This window comes from Furipterus horrens, unplaced genomic scaffold (assembly GCF_987537825.1).
Source record: "Furipterus horrens unplaced genomic scaffold, mFurHor1.1.pri manual_scaffold_7, whole genome shotgun sequence".
Classification (NCBI taxonomy): Eukaryota; Metazoa; Chordata; class Mammalia; order Chiroptera; family Furipteridae; genus Furipterus; species Furipterus horrens.
The window spans coordinates 28,697,108-28,717,673 of record NW_028327177.1 but is presented as its reverse complement, the minus strand read 5'-3'; the positions used below and the strand labels follow the sequence as shown (position 1 = coordinate 28,717,673).

The following is a 20,566-nucleotide window of genomic DNA, read 5'->3' as shown; positions in this document are numbered from 1 at the left end:
GCGCCAGGCCCGGAGGGATCAGACACAAACACGGAGGAGGCGTGGACTTGTCCTTAAGCAGTTCAAGGTCAACACGCGCTGCTTTGGTGCCACGCGAAGAGGGATGGGGCCCTCGGCATGTGGTCTGGCATGGGTCTCTCGTTGTTCTCAGCCTGCTGTTTTCCCAGGAAAGATGACCTGGGGTCCCAATAGATTGATTTTATTTGCTTTTCTCTCTTTAATTATGCTCTGATATGCCGCTGTTATTTACCATTCGAGCACCACCCAAAACCATTCGTCTTGCCATCGTTAGACGTTTATGAAAGGCCATGATTACATTTCCCAGGTGGCCCTCTTGTGTTGAAAACATAAGAGAAAAAAAAAAAAAGAAAAAGCCCACAGCCACCCCTCCACCCAAGGAGGAGTGGGTACACCGCGCCACATTCTCTTTCTGAACCAGGGACCCCTTCACGAAGCCCTGGCCCTTTCCGCCTGCTCTGTCCAGTGTGGTCTTCAAAGTCTCCTCTCATTTAATTATTTTAATCTTGTCCATAAATCAGTGGGCCTGGCTTCCCAGCCTGCATCCCACTGAGCTCGTGTGGGCCTCCGGGCAGGGTCATTCAGTCTCAGCAAGGATTAGTGTTAATCTCTTGCTCATGCGATTGAGTCAAGAGTTATTCTTTCCATCTGTCCCCCTCAGGCCAAAGTTCTGTGTCCTTTCCTCCTTCTTTCCAGAGGCCTCTGGGGACAGATGGTGACAACCCCCTTCCATGGGCTTGTGCAGGGTGACTGACCGGCAGCTTTCCCGCAGAGCCTCTGAAAGGCACTCTGGTCGAGTGACAAGTTGAGAGCTGAAAGGCCCTCACCCCATCCCTCCTTTTCCTGCCCCGAGAGAGGGGAAGCACGCATCGAAGTCACCCAGTGACACAGCTGCCATGCAACGGAGTTGGGGCCAGAACCCAGGTCACCTGAAGGCTTGACTTCAAGTTCTGTCCTTCCGTTGCTGAGCAACCCTGGGCAGGCCCTGATGCCATCGGACCCACAGGATTCTTTTCCATAAAATGGAAATAATATGGACATGCACTTCAGTCTCCTGAAGCAAGACGCAAGTGGAGTGAGGAGCAAAAGTGCTCTGTATTTATACGTGTGGAGCACTTGCTCTGTCACTAACAGAGCCTGAGCTTCTTTTATACGGAGTATATCTTTCAATCCTCACGGAAATCCATGAGCTTTATAATCTGCATTTTAAAGAGAGGGATCCCAAGGCTCTCTGGGGGAGGTACTGCCCACCGGGATCAAACCCATACCTGCCAGCGTCCTTAACCAAACTTCTGGGTGCTCACAGGGACCTCCTTTAATAGGCTCTTGGAAAACAGGGGCCAAGATAGCTGTGGTCAAAGCATTGCCTGTCCACTCCAGAGACTTCGTAAGGGAAGGAGGTGGGGCTGAGGATAACCAGCTCCGGATCCGTTTTCCCTAAAACTGGGGGAATGACAGGATGGTCATGATGGCATGAGAGAGGGGCCTCCCCGCCCAGCCCGCGACGGTGCAGTTCTTAGATACGGCCACGCAGTGGCGCCCTGGACCGCCACAGGCACTCCCAGGCAGAGGCGTCTCGGTCGGGTCAGGACTGGTGTGGATGGAGGAGTTTTGGGAAACTCAGGAAAGCGACTGCAGAAGGGGCTTTGGGTTCTGGGCTTCAGGGGACCCGAGAACCGGATGAGGTTTATGTCCACACGTGTTTGTGGAGCTCTAGCCACAGACCAGGCCTAGGCTTCGGGAAGCCAGGGGCATATGTGATCAGGCCTGTCTGGGTCTCCTAGGAGCCGCAGTCTGGGTGTGTGTGTTGGAGGCGGGGGGAGGGGACAGACGGGGACACCGTGGCTCAAATGAATACGAAGAAAGCAGGACAGCTTTTTGTGGCCTTAAAAAATTAAAACTTGTATTTCCTTTGCCAAGAGCAAATGAGAACTTTTTTCTCAGACCCTCACACCTTTCCCTGGCTGCTCGCTGGGGCGACCCATCATCCCCAGTAGAAAGCAGAGCCTGAGAATGCTAGGGCTCAGAGTAATGTTTTCAAAACAGCAAACAGCCCTCCTCACTCAGCACATCCGCTATTCACAACCGACTCCCCCCCCCCCCCCCCCCGCCAGGGAAAGCTCCACTGCCCTCCCCCTCATTCAACCCCACAAGCTCTAGTTCTTCCTCAAAATGTGGCCTATTCTGCCCTCCATGTATCACTTTTCCTGAATCCTCCAGAATTAACCACTCCCTCTTCCCTATTGTGTATCCTCCAATAATTAGACATTTACCATGGTAAGTAGTAGTCTGTTTACAGGTCTGCCCAGCTAGACAAGTGGTCTCTGAGGGCAGTCACTGGGCATTGCCCCGGCACCAGGCCAGGCAGGTGTGATGTGCTCTTGAGGCTCTTGTTTAATTTAAATGAGTTACTCGAGAGAGAATGCACACAGGATTTTTAACAGTTATTACCTAATTTAACCCCAACAACCCTCTGAGCACCTGGGATTCACTGCATTATTTTATAAAGGGATGTATTGCTGTAAGAGATAAACCCTGGCATCTCAATGGCTTCACACATCAGAAGTTATACCTCACACACAGTCTGCTGTGCAGCGGAGAGCCTTCTTCCACCTCAAAGCTGCTTCAGCTAGAATACATCTCTCGGAGACTGCTGTTTGAATCAGGTTGGGCTGCTATAACAAAGAACCTCAGACAGGGTGGCTTAAACACTAGACATTTATTTCTCGCAGATCTTGAGGATGGGAAGTCCGAGATCAAGGTGGCAGTGGATTTGGTTTCTGGTGAAGACCCTTCCTGGCTTGCAGATGGCCACCTTCTTGCTATGTTTGAGAGGGAGAGAGAGGCAGGCAGAGAGGGAGAACTATGGTCTCTCTCTTCTTATACGGACATCACTTTGGGGGGAATTTGGGGGGAAACACATTTAGTCCATTAACAACTGCCACTACCTGGTATATAGGCTGTCCTGGCCCAGGAGTCACTTCTGTTCAAAACTCATTGGCTAAAACTAGCCATTTGCCCCAATCTAAAGACAAGGGGAGCTGAGGAACACATGCATATTTAGGGGGCACTATCAAATCTGCCATAAGACCACAACATGTGTGCTTACATCCACATCAACACAAATGCAGGCATAGTCACACACCTATACACACGCCTGTGACTCATGCTCCAACACAAGTGCTAAATATGGAATGACCCACATAAACACAGAACCTGCAGAACAGCATGTGTCCAAAATGAAAGGACGTGGAAAATAATCTGCGTGCTGAGAAATTAAAAAGGCTGCATTTCTTAAAGAAGAATCCCTGCCCCCACCATTATTTTAAAATATGCTTAGGACTGAAAAAATAAAAGATGTTTTGGGAGAAAATTTGAAGAGCAGCAGAGATGACACAGAGAGATGATAATGTTCTCTCTGTTTTTGAGGATAATAGAGTTCTGGCCACATGCCATTCTTGGGTGGTTTACAGGGGGAACAGTAAGACAGAATGTGTGCAAGATTTAGTTTGAGCACAGAGACGATTGTTTTATTTCTTATAATTGTTTTGCATATATATAGAAACGGAGGGGCAGGGAGGGGAGTGATTATTCCTACCGCCTCACTGGCTTTGTGCTGCACCCGCCACGTGGTTGCTGATGGCTGACGCGGAGGTTACAAGCGACTTCAGGGAGGTTACCCGATGGCATCTTGACATGACAGAGACTGGAGGTGACACAACTCTGTGGGAATTAAAACATTGGGGCCAATGATAACAATAAACATGCCTTAAAAGGAAAAAGCAAAGCAAAGCAAAGATCTTAAGCCCTCCGTGTTGATTGATCTCCTCTTCCCTCTCTGGGGGAGGCAGGGAAGAGTGTTTGGGACACAAAGACATTCTTTCCCTCGGCACTTCTGGCCCCGCTCAGGCGAGAATGAGATTCCCTGGGAGCCTTGGATTTCATGCCAACAAGTCAATTCAGTTTGATAAACATTCCTGGAGATTGGAGGGGGCCTGACACCTCTCCCGGGCTCAGAACACAATGTTCTCTTGGTTTCTGCCTGCAGGGAGCGTGCAGTTTGGCAGGAGAGAGAACACATGTGCTTTAGTAACTGCAAGACAGAGAAGAAGGTCGGTGATCCCACAGTGGGTATAATTGTGTGTGCATACATGTGTACATATGTGTGTGTTGTGTGTGGCGTGTGTGTGTGTGTGTGTGTGCGTGTGTAGGAGGAGGTATATGCAGAGTGATTGGAAGTCTTCAGACCAGGCTTTTGCAACAGGGGCAGGACTTAGCCCTCTGACCAGAGGAGCACAGACAGACACACACAGGAGCTCACCCAGAGCGCAGCTGACTCCGGAAGGGAAGTCCTCGGACAGGTGGGGAAGGAGCTGGAGCCGCGCTATGGCGGCTCTGAGGTCGCCACATTTGACTCCCCTCGGCCACTGGAAGCCCCACATCAGCACTGGTTTACGAAGCCCATGTTGCAGTTGGGACATGGCTGACGGGAGTGGGGAAGAATGCAGGCGCGACAACAGTGGAGAAAGGTGGGCATAGTCTCAGGGGCGGGGGTTCGTTCCTGCGGCAACAGCGGCCAGGGGTGGCTGCCTGGACTGGAAGGAGCTGTGACTGTCAGCAGTGGCCATGCACTGCTGTGTACTGGGAACCATACCAGGTGCTTTCCACGTGGAGCCTGGAGTCGGGGGGCCTGTAGCATCCACAGCCCAGCTCACCCCTCTGGCAAGTCTCTTGACTTCTTTAGTCTTCATGTCTTTTTCTGTAGAGTAAAGCAGGTCATGGTAAATATTGGTTGAGCACTTAGCATATGTCAGGCAGTTGGTTTCTGAGCCTGCTCTGTTAGCCAGAAAGCTATCTGCACGTGCCACCCTGCTGGGGTGTGATGAGGGTAGAGTGAGGTTAGGAGGGTAAAGAAATTAGCGCCTGGCACACAGGGATGCCTCAGCTAAGTTACTGTTAAAATCTGAATGTCTGTGCCCCCAAGCCCAGATTTCGATGCTGAAGCCCTACCACCCAATGTGATAGTGTTTGGAGATGTGGCCTATGGGAGTTCATTAGGGTTAGATGAGATCATGAGGGTGGGGCCCTATGAAGCGGTTAGTACCCTTCTAAGGAGAGACACCAGAGAGCTTGCTGGTACTCTATCCACAGTCACACAAAAAGGAGGTCAAGTGAGCACACAGAAGGTTGATGGCCACCTACCAGCTAAGAGAAGAGGCCTCAGAATAAAGCCTACATTACCTGGCACCTTGATTTTGAACTTCCCAGCCTCTAGAACTGTGAGAAATAAGATTCTGTTGTGTAAGCCGCCCAGTCTATGGTATTTCATGATGACAACTCATGCAGACTAAGACTGTTACCTAACTTACTCCTTGAATTCCCACGTCAGTATCATCAGACCCATTTTTCTAGATGAAAAACTGAGGCAAAGGGAGTTTGAGGAATGCGACTGGGAAGACAGAGCAATGCAAGCCTCGTTTCTAACCCAGGCTTGGAACCAGAGGCCTTTGCACCCCAGCTGCGAGCAATGACTTGATGTCCCAAAAGACATTGTGGTGGTTGGCTTCCCAGAGAGCTCCCAGTGAACTTCACCGCTGGCGTTCACACAGACTGGCCTGGAGGAATAGACTGCAGTAAACCTGATGGTGGGTGACTTCCAAGGGTGTGTAGGAAGGGCCCTGCAGCCTCTGCTTTGGTCCTTGGAGCACTTGCCCTGGGGGAAACCAGCTGCAAGCAATGCCGCACAGGTGCCCACATGGGCAGGAACAGAGGCCCCAGGCCACAGCCACACCAGTTTTCTAGTCAGGTGTGTGAGCTACCTGGGAAGTGAATCCTCCAGCCCCAGCCAAGCCTTCAGAGGATGCATCCTTACCTGGTACCCACCTGTAACTTCATGTGGGACTCTGCATCAGACCTGCGCGGCCCAATCACGCCTGAGGTCCTAATCCTCAGAAATGATGAGAGATAATCAATGATTATTTGTGTTTAAGTCTCTAAGTTTTAGAATGACTTGTTTTGCAGCATTAACTAGCTAATGAATACAGGCAAAATTTCAGACAGCAAGGCCCTTCCTTGAATTGAGCTGCCCACTTCTGGGGTAAGGCTGGTGCTGTGTGGCCTGGGAGCATCTTATTTTATAGTTAAAATTTTTATGTATTAATTTGAGAGAGAGAGAGGAAGTGGGGGGAAAGAGAGAGAGAGAGGGAGAGAGAGAGACATTGATTTGTATTCCATTTATTCACGCATTTATTGGTTGCTTCTTGTATGTGCCCTGACCAGGAATTGAACCCACAACCATGGTGTATCAGGACAACATTCCAACCATCTGAGCCACTGGGTCAGGGCTTGGCCTGTGAGCATTTTAACATCATCTTGCTGCTGCAGGTGCTCCATGTTGTTGCCCACTGCCAGCCCCTGCCCTTCATCAGCTTTGCGTTGCTGCACATCCCACCCCTGGTGTCGCCAGCATTGCTCAGCACCTGCCTGGCACCCAGCACTGCCGGCTGCCAGCACCCTGCCTCGGCCCCCAAACCCACTGGTTGGATGAGGACCACAAAGCGACTGATGGTTTTCCTCCTGGGTCCCTTGAGAGCCTCAGTCATGGGCCTTGGCTGTGTGAGAATAATGGATGGAGAGCAATGGGATTTCCTGCTTGGGATCAGAGGGCAGGGCCGCAAATGCTGCAACATTTTAGTACATCCTGCGTGAGAAGTGGGCTCTGCATTGCCCCGAAGTTGTTCTGAGCAACAGGACCTGCGCAACCAGATGACAAGGGCCTCGGAGGCAGGGCCCGTGTGACTTTTCTCCCTTTCTCGGTTTCATTTGTTCATTCATTCATTCATGCACCCACCCATTCATCCATTCAACAATGCCTGTGTACGTACTGGCTTCCAGGCACAGTGGTGATCACTGTGGACGTAGCCGGGACAGAACAGAGAGTAGATCCCTGTCCTCAGAGAGCTGACTTTCTCGTTGGGGAGGCAGACAATAACCAGAGTAAGTAAAACACAGTTGGATATTTGACAGCAAGATGTACTGTGAGGGAAAAGAAAGAGGACAGGGGGCACCAATTGTCAGGATGCGGCTGTGGTTCTAGTGAGTGAGTGAGGAGGGAAACCGAGCCCGTGACATCGGGGTGAAGGTCTGAGGTAGGGGAGAGTCCTGTGATTCCTGGGAGAAGAGAGTTCTAAGCAAGGGAGCTGTCAGTATGGAGGCCCAGAGGCAGGAGCACCCAGGGTTTTTCCAGAGGCAGCCAAAAGCCCGTGTGTCTGGCACAGACTGAGCAGCACAGAATAGAGGGGATGGAGGCCCCATGTGAGCAGAACAGGAAGGACTTTGGCTTTTGCTCTGAGTGAGCTGAGGAGCCATGGCAGGTCCTCAGCTCCGGAGCCGTTCATGGTGGAGTACGCCCTGCCTGTGTCTCCTGTCCCTTAATGTCCCCTGATAGGTGGGGACAGGAACCTATAGTTCCAGTTCCCACCTGCTCATGCAAGGTCTTTGGCCCTTCCCTCCCTGGGGGGCCGCAGGTGACGCATTTGGTGAGGGCTGCGGGCGGGCAGGTGCGCCCCTCCAGTCCCGGACAGGCACCTGCGAGGAGCCACCTGGAGGACCGTCACCACTGCTTCCCTGCTGGAGCCCCACACAGGAGCACTTGTGTGGTCTCCCAAGTTCACACTCCTGGGAACTGGGCAAGTGCAGGTTCTGGGCAGGTGCAGGAAAGAGGCCATCTACCCCTGCCTGTGACACCTTTGGCAACTCTGCATAGGCCACACTGCAGTGGGACCCAGGTAACCTCGTCTCTCTACCAAGCAGCGTCCTGGGACCCGGCTCTCACCTGTCTGAGTGTTCACGCAGACCCTCCCTGCTCACTCTTGTCCTTTCGCCCGAGCCCAGCATGAACCGGTGGGGGTGCTGGTGGAAGGTGATGGAGAGCTGGCGGTGTCTGAGGCCCAGCCACCACACGGTCCCCTGGGGGTGCCTGCACTGGGGCCCTGGCATTACTGCCACCCGAGAGCCTGTGTACTCGTCCCTCCTCTTGTCGCATGTCCTCATGACTGGCTTGCAGCTCCTGGAAGGCAGCTCCTGGGTCCTATTGTCCCATGTAGGCCCATCTTATTTTTTCAGCTGCTACCAGTGTTTCAACACGTGGTGGACCTTCGATTTAATGTGTGAGTCACGTAATAGGGGCTTGCACATGCCCAGAGACAGCCAGAGACAAATTTTGTCAGTTAATCTCAGGGGTTCTCTTCATGGCTTGTGGTTTGCACCTGTGCACGCGATGTGCATGCTGGTGACAGGCATCTCCATGTCCCTCTCCTAAGCCCTTTTCAAACTGGACTGTCATCCTGGCGGCTCTGACATCTCTCTTTGTCATTGTTTCCTTCTTGATTCCGGGGACCTCATCTGAACGCACCTGACACAACTCTTCCAGCCCTCCCACCCCCGCGCCTCCCACTGGTCAGGCTGTGCCTTCTCTCCCTCCATGGCCCTCTGTGACCAGCGCTCTCTCCAGCGGAGCCGAACCTTTATTGCAGGGACGGGTCAAGGTTTATTTATGAAAAATAGATTCAGTAATGCTCCAAGCAGTGAGCCCACCTGTCCAGTAATGGTTCGTCAGAGTCGTAAAGCTAACTGGGACCCTCAGGGGTCAGCTAATCTCCGCTTTTAGGCATGACCGCACCTACGTCATTCCAGAGAGAAGAAATTGTCTTCTGTTTGTTGTTATTTTTTAAAGACCTCCAGAGAGTGCTCAGTCTCCTCCGGAAGTCTGCTCTGGTGACGCAATGTTCCTGGGGCCATGCTGAGCTCTGTGTGTGTGAGACATGAGGTCCCAGGGCTCCCGCGATGATTTCTGCCCCCACCCCTGGTCACTGCCGCTCTGCAGGTCACTGCAGGGCCGGAGGCAATGGCAGGGCCGGAGCGCAGGCAAGGTGGGGGCAGGGTGGCTGTGAGAAGGCTGCACGCTGTGGGGCCTGGATTCATGCCCGCTGGCCATTGGCTTGCTCTGTGAGCCCCTCAGCTGTGACGCAGGCAGAAGCTATGGGGAGCTGCGCATTGTGAGGCTTGGAGATAACATGTGTCAAGTGCCTTGTCCATGGTAAGTACCCCATAAATGCCTACTATTACTGGGGCTAGAGAAACAAACAAACAAACAAACAAACAAACGAAACGACGCCCAGGGAGGCAACGGGAACGTCTGGAATTGAGAGTCTCCTGAGAACAGAAGTGGTCTGTGTGGGCACACGTCAGCCAGGGGCAAATCCTCCTGGAGTCTTCTGCTCACTGCATGAGGCTCCTGGGGAACTTCCAAGGCCGCCTGAGTGGGGAGGGATGCTGGTTCCAGGGCCATGGGTATCCTGAATGCTTCCAGCTGACTGCACTGTATCGGTCCCCAGGGTTTGGGGGGCATGGGCACATGTCGCTGTCCTCTGTGCAGGGCGATACTCGTTGCCTGACTAGAGCAGAAGCGACCTGTCCCTGGGTTGTTGGTTTCCATGGCAGCACAGGGAAGAGCAGCTAAGCAACCAGGGAGTTACGTTAAAAGAAAAAAGTAGCATGATTGGGGAGCCTAGTGATAGTCATAGCTCTGTGTATGAAGAACACAAAGATTCATTTATGTAACAAATATTCATTGGTCATCAACCATGTGCTAGGTCCGTGGAATACATTAGTGAGCATAACAGACAGATCCCTGTTCTGGAGGAGCTCAGCTTGTGGCAGGTGGGGGTAAAGAGACAGACAACAAACAATAAACATAATAAATACATGAATTACACAGTACTGTATGGTATGAGGAGAAAGAGGAAGTGAGAAAGAGATAATGGGGACTAAGAGAAAGGGGTGGGTTGCGATATTAAATAAGGTGGTCAGTGTAGGCCTCCTTGAGAAGATGACCTTTGAGCAGATGTAGAGAAGTTTTAGGAATTAGCCTGGCAACGAGAAAAGCATGTGCAAAGGTCCTGAGGCAGAAGGGTGCCTGGTGTGTTCAAAGAACAGGGAGGAGGCAGTGAGGCTGGAGGGGAGTGAGAGAAGGAAGGAGGAAGGGGCCTTCAGGGAAGAGAGGTCGTGGAGATCAGACTGCGTCAGCTCACTTGACTTGGGCATTTCTACTGAATGACCAGTTGGAAGGCTATAGAGATAACCCAGTGAGAGATGAGGCCCATGACAGTAGAGATGAAGACAAGTCCAGGGAAAATTCTGTTCAACAAAGAATTGCAGGTAAATATCAGGAATCAGATGAGCATGCAGGTGACTGCAACTCAGAGTGCAATAAACCTAAGAGCTACACTGAAGAAGAAGTAGAAGGGATTCAAAGGAAGAAGGAGGACATCTGGCTGATAAAGAGATGGGCTTTGAGGGATGGGTAGATTCTACCTGAGAGCAGGCTTGGGGAGGTGGTTAGGGCAGGAGTTGTAGCCTGGGTGAAGCATGAAGGTGGGAAAGGTAGGGACAGAGTTACCTACATGGGAACCTAAGTGGGCAGAGAGACAATGGGGCAAAATAGTGGGGAAGTCGGGGCAGCATTTCAGGTGGGAGGTAGGGACCTAAAACAAGGGCAGTGGGTCTGGGTCTGGGATGTAGGGAAAGTATAGGTGGGATGCTGGGGAGACGGGTCACATGTGACTGTTGAGTGACTGGCTGTCAGCCACGGGAGGAGTTGGAGGTGGCTCTGGCCTGGCATAAGGGACACTGACCGAAGTAATCTGGTTGCAGGAGTGGAGAAAAGAGGGAAGGAGAAAGAGGCTACCTCGGGGCACACTGAGAGCATGATGTCTGAGGGGCAGTGGCCAAGCAGGGGTTGGACATGCTGGCCGAGGTGTAGTGGCCATGCGCAGCTCTGTTGATGTGCACCCATTTGTTTGTTTGGGGCGGGGGGAGGAGGAGCTCACAGGACCAGCGGGAAAACTAGGTTTGGGCTTGGGAAGGCGGCGGGAACCAAGTGGAACCAGATGGCTGGCCCTATGGCCAAGGTCAGTCTTCTGGCAAGGGCTGGGCGGTGTCACTGGGGCCCATAGAACTGGGTGTTGCATGTCACTACTGCTGATGGCAAAAGAATAAACTTGAAACTGCCCTGGGACCATGTTCTGGAAGGGAGCATCCATTTTCAGAGGTTGGGGATGGGGAATCTCACCTATTCACCTTTCAGAGTAAAAGTGTGGGAAGGGGTTCTGCTTTCCAGCAAGGTTCCCCAACATAGCAGGGGACCACGTGCTAGGAACCAAAAGAGATGCAAGTCCCTGTGTTAGTTTGCCAGGGGCGCTGTCACAAAGTACTGCAAACGGGGGGGGGGGGGGGGGGCGTACCAGCAGGAACGTATTTTCTCACGGTCGGGGCGCCTAGAACTGAGGTCAAGGTGTGGGTGGGGTTGGCCGCTTGGAGGGCTGGAAGGGAGACTGTGTTCTGAGCCTCTCTCCTGGCTTCTGGGAGCCCCAGGCGTCCATCCCCTGGCTTGTAGGAGGCTGTCTCCTCCCTCTGTCTCCACATCGTCTTCCCTTTGTGCAGGTCTCTTTGCATCCAGATTTCCCATTTTTCTTGGGACACCCGTCATATTGGATCAGGACTCACCCTAATTTTTAACTCTATTTCCTCTTTAAAGACCCTATTTACAAATAAGGTTCCATTTGAAGGTTGTGGGGGTTAGGCTTCCAACATACCTTTTGGTGGGGACACAAGTCAGCCCCAAAAAGCCCCCTCCAGTAGCATGTTGGTTTAGATTTTTAAAAGTTAGCTTTGTTTCTCTTTCTTTCAAGAACAGAGTTGTTTTCATCCTAATGGTTTTAAAAAGACATTTATGAAATTGTCCATTTTTAAATGATGGAAATTACATAAATCTGCTTTGCTGTTTCAATCATTTGTACACATCAGTTAACAAGCATCAGTTTCTCTCAGCAATTTCTTTTAATAGATTGTGGATGCACAGCTCCGCCTGCGCAGTCTCGCTGGCCATGGGATAAATATTTTTTTCATTATTAACTTTATTATTGTGGCGCAAAAAATCAGTCAGGAAAGTGAGGCTGTTCTCGTTGCTTTTGGACAGAGAAAACACGTTCAGCACGTGGGCTGTGTGAAGGGGCCAAATACCAATTTGTAGCAGAGACCTGTCCCCCCAGCCCACCCAGGAAGGGCTGGTTCACTAGCCAGACCTTTTCTCCAAACAGACTTGACGTCCCCGTGGTTTTAGAAAAGGACTGAATTACACACGTATTGTTAGGCCTGATGTCTGGGGCACGTCTGCTCCGTCTGCTTGGATGAGCTTTCTCTGTCTTGTCACTTGTGCCTTTGCAGTTGACTGCGCTCTGTGCATGCTGTCCTGAAGGCGACCAGGAAGGAGAGAAGGTCTCAGGGCCCCTCTGTTCTGGGTCATTTCACGTTTGCGTCACCTGCTGTTCCTCTCACACCTTCCTCTGAGGGTCAGCAGGCCAGAAATAATTAGCTCCCCTTTATAAATGGGAAAACAAGCACCTGGTAACTTGTCTACTTCTAATCAGGGCTTGCAAAAGGAGATTTGGAAATTAACCCAACAGACTCTCTTCCACCCCCACCTCCCTCATAAACCTCCACTGAACAAAAGAAAGGAAATAAAAACGTGGAAGAAAAGAAATCATCCCTTTCCAGTCTCTTTGGAGGAGGCCTCTGTCGAGATGTCCAGGGAGGCCTGCACCCGGCTGAGAAAACAGGGCGTGCCAGCAATCTGTCTTTATTTGGTGCCATCTTGACTTTCCCTGGGTTCTGTGGAAGATGAGCCTGGATTCCACAACACTCCTTAGTGAACAACAAAGGGGAGCGGAGCGCCAGGGCTGTCATGCCTCCTCTGTGGCTTGGACCCAGTTTTCCTTGGCAGAGACCTTGAAAGGCTGGGGCCTGGCCCGGCAGGAAGCAGGTAGTTTGCTTTATAGAGAAAGGCTCTCCCAAGGGCCAGTGAGGGGAGCGCCGCATGGGTGACAGATCTCTGTCCTTCTCCGCAGACACAGGTTTACCCGGCAGCTGCGGAGACCTTGGCTGGGGTTGGGAGTCCCTGCTGATGTCCTGCAGACCTCCATGCCAAAGGGAGAATGTGGCCATGGCGTGCAGGGGCTGCAAGGATGCCCCAAACTTCCTGAAGGCAGAGCAAACTTGCCCTAGGCTTCCCAGTTTGGCCTGGGGGCGTGCCGAGAGCCATGGCGGCGGGGGCATTGCTAGGAGGCGCCTACCTCCACCCCCACCAGGTCATTCCTTTGGTGTTGCCTTCAGGCCCACCTGCTCAGGTCTGCACGCAGGACTGAGCTGTTTAAAGGGCTTTATTTATTTATTTATTTTTGCTGTTGAGCTCTCTGGTTTTCTCCTGTGTGGCTGAAGTGATGGATCATTCTCTTCACATTAAGAAGGGCCATGTTATGTCTTCTGTCCCTTTCAGCCCCTCTTTCTTCAACTCCTCTCTCACTCAGCCAATGCTTTGGCCATCCTGAAATGACCACGTATCAGGATTATTGCACTTTTGAAAATGAACAAGGTTAGGATGTTCATTAAGATTAAGTTTAGGCCCTGGTTGCTGTGGCTCAGTGGATTGAGCACTGGCCTGGGAACCAAAGGGTCGCTGCTTCAGTTCCCTGTCAGGGCACATGCCTGGGCTGTGGGCTAGGACCCCAACTGGGGGCACGTGAGAGGCAACCACACATTGATGTCTCTCTTCCTCCCTTCCCCTCTTTCTAAAAATAAATAAAATCTTTAGATTTAAGATTTAAATTTCCTGACCCTAGTTCCCACCCTACCTTTGCCCTGGTTTTTAAATCTGTAAGGCAGGGATAATGACCTCCCTGATAGGGAAATTGCCTGGATTAAGCGAGTAGCAACACTAAAAGACTCAGCACCGTGCCTGGCACATAGTGAAGGCTCAATAAATGAAAACTGCCGTTTCTCTGACCGGACAGTAAGTTCCTGAAGAGCTGGTCTTCATGTCTAATTCGTTTTTATATTCCTAATAACTTGAAGCACATTACACTGAAAATAGTATGTGATCAATTATGTCTGAGTGAATTAATGGACACGTGCTAAGTTTGAGGCATGTGGTAATTGGGTTAGTGGTCTATAATCAGGCAAACCACTCAAGCTTCGAGTCCCTGGATCGAGAGTTCTTGAGCTGATTCATTTCCTTGTTCGTGTTCAGTGTTTAGAGGGTTTAGGTGAGGTGCTTTGGATGAAAGGAGTAGAGCCCAAGCCTCAGTAAATTACTGAGGTTGGTTTTCAAATTAGAACCATGAAGGAAAAGGCTCCAAAAGCGGGATGCGTGCACGCTGGGAGGATTAGCTCGCGTCTGGAGAGCAGCAGCTCAAATGTGCAAAGTGGCTTCGGTCCACGCATGCTGGTCCCATCAGGAACAGCTGGGCTCCTTCTCGGTTACGCACTTGCCAGCTCCCTGGGAAGGAGATTCTTTCCTAGAACTCAGAGACTATCTTGCATCTTGTCTGGAACTGTTGGCAGCCTCTGGCCCAGGTGGGTGCACCCCGAAACATTTGATATTGGGATTGATATTCCTCTTTTACATTGTGGTTGGGACTCATTAGCTCTCAAGGACTAACGTTGAAGGAGTTTCCTCCCTTTCTAGCAAAAATGTTCCTTGGACAGGCCACAGATCCTGTAACTGATTTGCTCGCTTGGCACAGGACAGCATATGTGTGGTACCCTGAGGCTGGTGAGAAAGGGGACAGACTCAAGAATTCCTGGATGGGAAGGCTTTTCCTGCATTTACCACAATTGCTAAAACACTACATATAGTAGCCCAAGGCAGGTCTATGTTTGCATGGAAACTGTGTATATGTGGAATTTTTTTCTTTTTTTACTTCAAGATGACCATAAGAGCCAGACTATTGATAAGTGTAATGATGTGAAGCTCAGAGAAGGAAAACTCTGACTCCAAAAAACCTCCGCTGCCTTGCGGCATACCTCTTCAGGGGAAAGGCTAAGGGAGTAAACCCCGACAGAAAATCCGGAGCCGGAGTCCCTAAGGCGGTTTGACGTTGTAGTCAACACCGGCAACTCCTGCGGCGCACCTGAAGCCAAGCTGTATTGACTCCGTCTTTCCCTTGGACCCTTCAGCTGCGAAGAGAGGGGGGGGTCTGCTGCATGGGCAACAGCGGACCCTCCATATCACCCTGCCCAGGCTCTGTAGCTTCAGCTTCACTGGAGAGGACACTCCAGCGTCATCGCAAGATGTCGATTCAACACGGGAGGAGACAGATACCGTGTCACTCCGAGTCGGACTGCACAGCCATTCTCGGCGGTGCAGATAGACTCTTAGGAAGCTACACCATCGTCTCTCGAGACGGACGGCTGCCGACGAATGATGTGAAGCTGCTTCTAAATTCCTCATACCATCACGTTAGGTTCAATTCTGAGATCTTGGTCCTAAAAGTTCAAAATGTGTTTTTTTAGCAACCTCACTAAAGCACTCATTTTCACTGGTGCCAGACACATGTATTAGGTTTGTAGTTAGTTGCCCAGTTCAAGGGCTGCCTCTATAACCAGCCACAGAATGTAAGAAAAGTGGCCTGGAAGGGTCTTGGGAAAGTTGATTTTAGTAACTGCTATATTTATGTCCATAATATCACTATTAAATTGGCAAGCATGAAGCAGCCTTTGGTGTGGCTGAGCATGAATAGTCACCATTCCTGGATGAGCTGTGCTTGGAAGCAAGAAGCATAAAGAGGGTTCTTGGCTTCAGGAATTTGGCTCAATGTTTCTATCCATTGAGCCATGTCCACTGTTGCACCTGCTTCTTTTGGAGCAAAACTTCCACCTTGCACTATTATTCTTCAATAGCACTAAATTGCACTAATCTATGAAATCTGTTTTCCCCCTTCTTTCTCTGCCATGAAATAGAATCTCCAGGAGCTTGTGGAGGTGGGATAGGTGTTGAAAAATACCTTCTGAGTCATTGCTTGAGAAGTTTTTTATTGTATTTTTTTTTCCAGGTGATTCAAGGTAGCAAAAGTATAATAGGGCAAAAAAACATTTAGACTGAAAACAATCAGATGGTAAAGACGTCTGCTTAATCTATTACACGAGAGCCAACTACTAGTTATTTCTGAAGCTGTTATTGAGTTGGAGTGTGGGATTGGAGAGACTCTTCCAATATAGGTAGTAGTACTCATAGAAAACCCACCGCATTTAAGAGAGAAACTTCAGCACCAATAATGAAGTCATAGCTACCATTTGTATCTTACATAAGCAAAAAGATCCTGATGGAAATATCAAGACATGGTTCCACACTCCCACAGTATTTGGTTTGTCATGAACGTGAACTGTTGCTTTTTAAGCTCTCAAGTGCCCAGGGAACAAGAAAGAAGCTGAATAGCAAGGGTGGAGGAGTCTAGACCAGGGGTTGGCTAACTACAGCCCAAGGACTGGCCACCTGCTTTTGTAAATAAGGTTTAAGTGGCGCACAGCTGCGCTCACTCGTTTACATATTGTCTGTGGCTGCTTTCATGCTACAACAGCAGAATGGGGTAGTTGCTACACTGTATGGCCAACAAACCCAAAACATCTTCTCTTTGGGTCTTTAAAGGAAAAGTTTTGCAGACCCCTGGTCTAGACAAACAGTCAGATGAGTCAAGTGTTGGCCAAAGGTCCCCAGTTCATGGTGCCAAAAGAAGGACTGGGTTGGCTTTTGTGGTTGTCATGCACTGTGTAATTTTAAAAACTATTTATAAGCCAGCACAATTAACATTCCCATTCACCTTATTTTGGAGCAGCAATATGGAAAGTAAAATTAGGTCTGAATATAGTTTATGTTATCTGTACTTGTAAAGCATTGCTAGATGGCTTAAATGTGCATAAATCAATGTTATTTTTCAAAACTCTTGAAACAATGCAAATGTTGGTGATCACTAAAGTATCAGTATTGTGCTTGTGCCTGTGCAAACTTCTACAATGCTCAAAAACACGTGCTGTAGATATAAATACAGTCCTGCTTCAAGTAAAACTCTTAGGTCTAACTGTTTTCCCAATCTTTGAACCAGTCTTAAAGAGTCACCAGAATCTGTATTTGAAGACAGCAGACATATTTCTTAGCTGAGCCTTCCAGGGCCAACATGTTGGACCAATTCAGAAAAACATGCCATAAATTATGACTGCTTTATTTGAATTAATGGGACACATTCCACAATGGTAGGAATTCTTACCAGGAGTTCAAATGCCAGACATGGGCTCTAGGTTATTATTCATACATTGGACATGGATTCAAATCCTACCTTTATGGCCAGATTTGGTTGGTCTGATCAGGAGTGCAGGGTATGACCAAGAACAAAGCTAAAAGACCTGCAACAATTAAGATTATCGTCTCAATAGGTCTGAGTTAAACAACCTATACAAATGCAAAGACAAGTGGCTGGAGCCCCATTGTACTGACATGTCAGAAGTGATCTGAAGGTTTTGAAAGGTCCTTAAGCATAGGGCTTATTATTTGATGTTGGCTACAATGAAGATTAACTTTTTTGTTCTCACTTAAATATTAGATAGATCATAAGTAACAGATGATTATGGACGCTACCTGCAAATGTTATCTTAGTGAATTTGTGACTAATTGCAATAAAAAAACCATTCAGGGTATAGGGGCACAGGGCTTCCTCTCTAGCTCCAGATGGGCCACCTGGCTGTATGCTTTGTCTAAGATTTAAATGACTGGTATCCAGTTCTTTAATCATTCCTTTTACCTGGACAAATTTATAAGGCTTGAAATAATGACTTAGGGGAGAAACAGTGTGTTAAATATCACCAAGAATTTAAAATATGATTTTTGAGACGTGCTAAGAGTTATAACATATAAACCCACTTGACAAATGTACAGCTAAACAAATGAAGGCATAGAATACTAAGTTTTTTCTTCAGTTTCAATTGAGGTATAATAGGATCTCACAGCTGAAGAAAACATCTTCCTAGGTTTTTATTTAAAAAATTGGTCCTAGTCCTTAAATTTTGCCTTGCTTATAAAGCCCACCAGCCAAGGTCTTCTAGTTTTGGTATGCCCCATCACAGAATGCCACTTATAAATTCTAATTTTAATGACACCCTTAATTTTTAAAGGAGGGTTATAGGTTTTCAGAAAAGGTGACTCACTGATCTTATTTAGGAACAGAAAAATGAGATCTTTATGCAGCTGCTGAGATGTTTAAAAAAATGAATGCTCTCAAACCTTTGTTCAGGAGTAAGGCTGTGGGGGAAAGTGTCTCTTTAAAGCAAAGCAACTGCCACTACAGCCCGCTGGGAAAAGCAGCCTATGTGTTCTACAGCCACATCGTGGGTGTGCATTTTTGTGTGACATTCCTGCTCGGGTAGCCAGGCTCTAATTAAGATCTAGCCGGTTAGATGATCACTAGGGAGAGGCCCATGGTGTGCGGAACACTTCAAGTTACATTCCATGAGAACATTAGACTGTCAAAGCTTAGGAAGGCCTGAGTGTCCACAGAAATGGAGGTGGGGTAAAGAACTGGAACTAACACTAGCTCATGTCAGCGATAAATAGCTGCTGACACAAATTGAACATGTGCAATTTTTTAAAAAGGTGGTATTGAATAACAGGCCCATAGCCATCCCTCTCGGCATTTTAGACCTCTTTCTTCTCTCCACTTTGGCTCTTTGTTGAGTCGTTTCCATCAGGCAGAGTTCCATAGGATAAGCCGTTTGAATCTGGTTGTATTTTATCCAACATTTGTTTCCCTGTGGAGATAATAATCACAAAAAAACCTTTTGAGTTCTTAGAGAATACATCTTAATAATTTCCCCTCTATCTCGGCCACAGTTTATTCCCCTTTTTGATACTACGTGGTCACCCTCTAAACAGGAGAGAAAAACGTCATGTAAGAAAAGGCCTTTGGAACTCCATGTCCCTTGATACGTGATCACACACTGTCCCCATGAGAGCGCGGTCCCCCCTAGCCACTGGCTCTGCCATGCTGGGCCCGGAAGTCAGGTTGGGTCAGTTGGGAGGTTAACACGAAACATTTACTCATCTCCAAAGCTTTCTCCCCAGTGTCCTGTTGCATCTAATGCACCTAACAACAAAGAAAAGTCTTTTAAAATAGTGGCTTCTAAAGCTGTTCCTGATCCAATGGATGGGGCTTTGTGAAATGAAAAAGAGAGTGAAAAATAAGTAAACTTCATTTCCTATCAAAGAACCTCTAACCATAGAAGTCATCTATAACGCACACCTTTGCCACAAATGCCAATTCTTGCACTGAATGCTCTTAGCTGATCAAGATGGCTCAAATGTGAAAGAGAACACAATTCATAGGCCACATGTTCTCAGTTGTAGGGACGAGGCTTTAATGTTTTCTTCTTCAAAGGCTTGGTCCTAACAGAATGCTGGAGGGATCTGTGGGAATATCACTAGCCTTGTCTACAACCCTATAGGTCATCCTAAATTCCTAGCAAAGCTGGAGATTGTTGAGGGTGGCAGGCAGGGGGAGGAGGAGGAGACACAGCAAAGTGTTTCCTTTGTTCTGGACGTGGCTCCAGCTGTCTCCATGACTAAAGTGAGTGACTCCCAGTGACAGTTGAGAAGTAGAAAGATGGTGCATGTTAAACAGGTAAGGATGCATGAGGTAAGGGCAGGGAAGGAAGCTACGTATGTTCCGGTGCCTGGGAAGCACGTCACACTTGGCCCCACAGGGCACAGGCCACCGCAATCTTTCCCAGGAACCATGTTCCTTAGCAGCCTGGCCTCTGTCTTTAGATATTGCCTCCAAGGCTCTCTGAGCAGCGGGGGTTGCTGCTAGTAGCCATTCCTTATTCCTTTCCTGCTCTTTTCCCATTTAAGGAAACTCCAAGGGGAAATTTTCAACATCACCCAAATCAAGAAGACAGGATCAGTTCTTTCACATCCCCAGTGTTCTGTGCAAACCCAACATTCAAATAAACAATTCTTGACATTTCCAGTTACAACATCGCCTCTGGCAATATCATGAAATGTACATTTTTTGAAGATAAGAATTATGTTTTACATTAACATCCAAAATAATACCAGCAATGATTAATTTATGAGAATAAGATTTTCTATTAATTAAGTTAAAGAATATACAGTTTTACCAGGAATATTTCCAAAATCAATGTAAGACTGTGGCAGATGTTCCTTTTCTCGATTTCTTGTGACCAAGAACACACCAAAGAATGACAGCAAACACCTGTAAGAATAAGATTAATAAAGGACACCGAAACAAGTCACAGTATTCAGTAACTAAGCATGGTATTAAATGGTCTACATGATGACATGAATTCCATTGGTTTTGTTCTTCCTGTTTCTCATGGTAAGCTGCCTAAAACTGTCTTAATTGCTGCTGCCAATAATATTTGTCCTCAGAACCAAGACCTGGAGAACTTCCAATCAGTCTGTGCTCCAGGTTTTTACCATCTGGAGGCTAATTCAGGCTCTAAACCCTTTGGGTAGACATTAGGTCTCATTTTCTATCCATGCATGCCCAGACCCATTACTGGCATGCAACACAGCAAAAAAATAATTTATTCTTTAATTTTCTAAGAAATTCAGTTGTCCTTGGCCATAAAAATAGTCACAGTTTCC

General features: G+C 48.6%; 1 protein-coding gene across 3 annotated transcripts in view; it reads right to left on the bottom strand.

Annotated features, from left to right (window-relative positions):
* Positions 1-18,165: 18,165 nt before the first annotated feature.
* The window catches only part of NIPAL2 (NIPA like domain containing 2), a 66,089-nt gene continuing 63,688 nt past the window's right edge, over positions 18,166-20,566 (bottom strand). For 2 of the 3 annotated variants that reach the window (XM_090283526.1, XM_090283529.1), the window contains 2 exons: positions 20,077-20,171; positions 18,166-18,708 (listed from right to left, as the gene is read on the bottom strand). In XM_090283526.1, coding sequence (XP_090139652.1) covers positions 18,496-18,708; positions 20,077-20,171 — 308 coding nt within the window. In that variant the 3' untranslated portion in view covers positions 18,166-18,495. The remainder of the gene's footprint in view (positions 18,709-20,076; positions 20,172-20,566) is intronic. The other variant, XM_090283527.1, reaches the window with a different exon arrangement.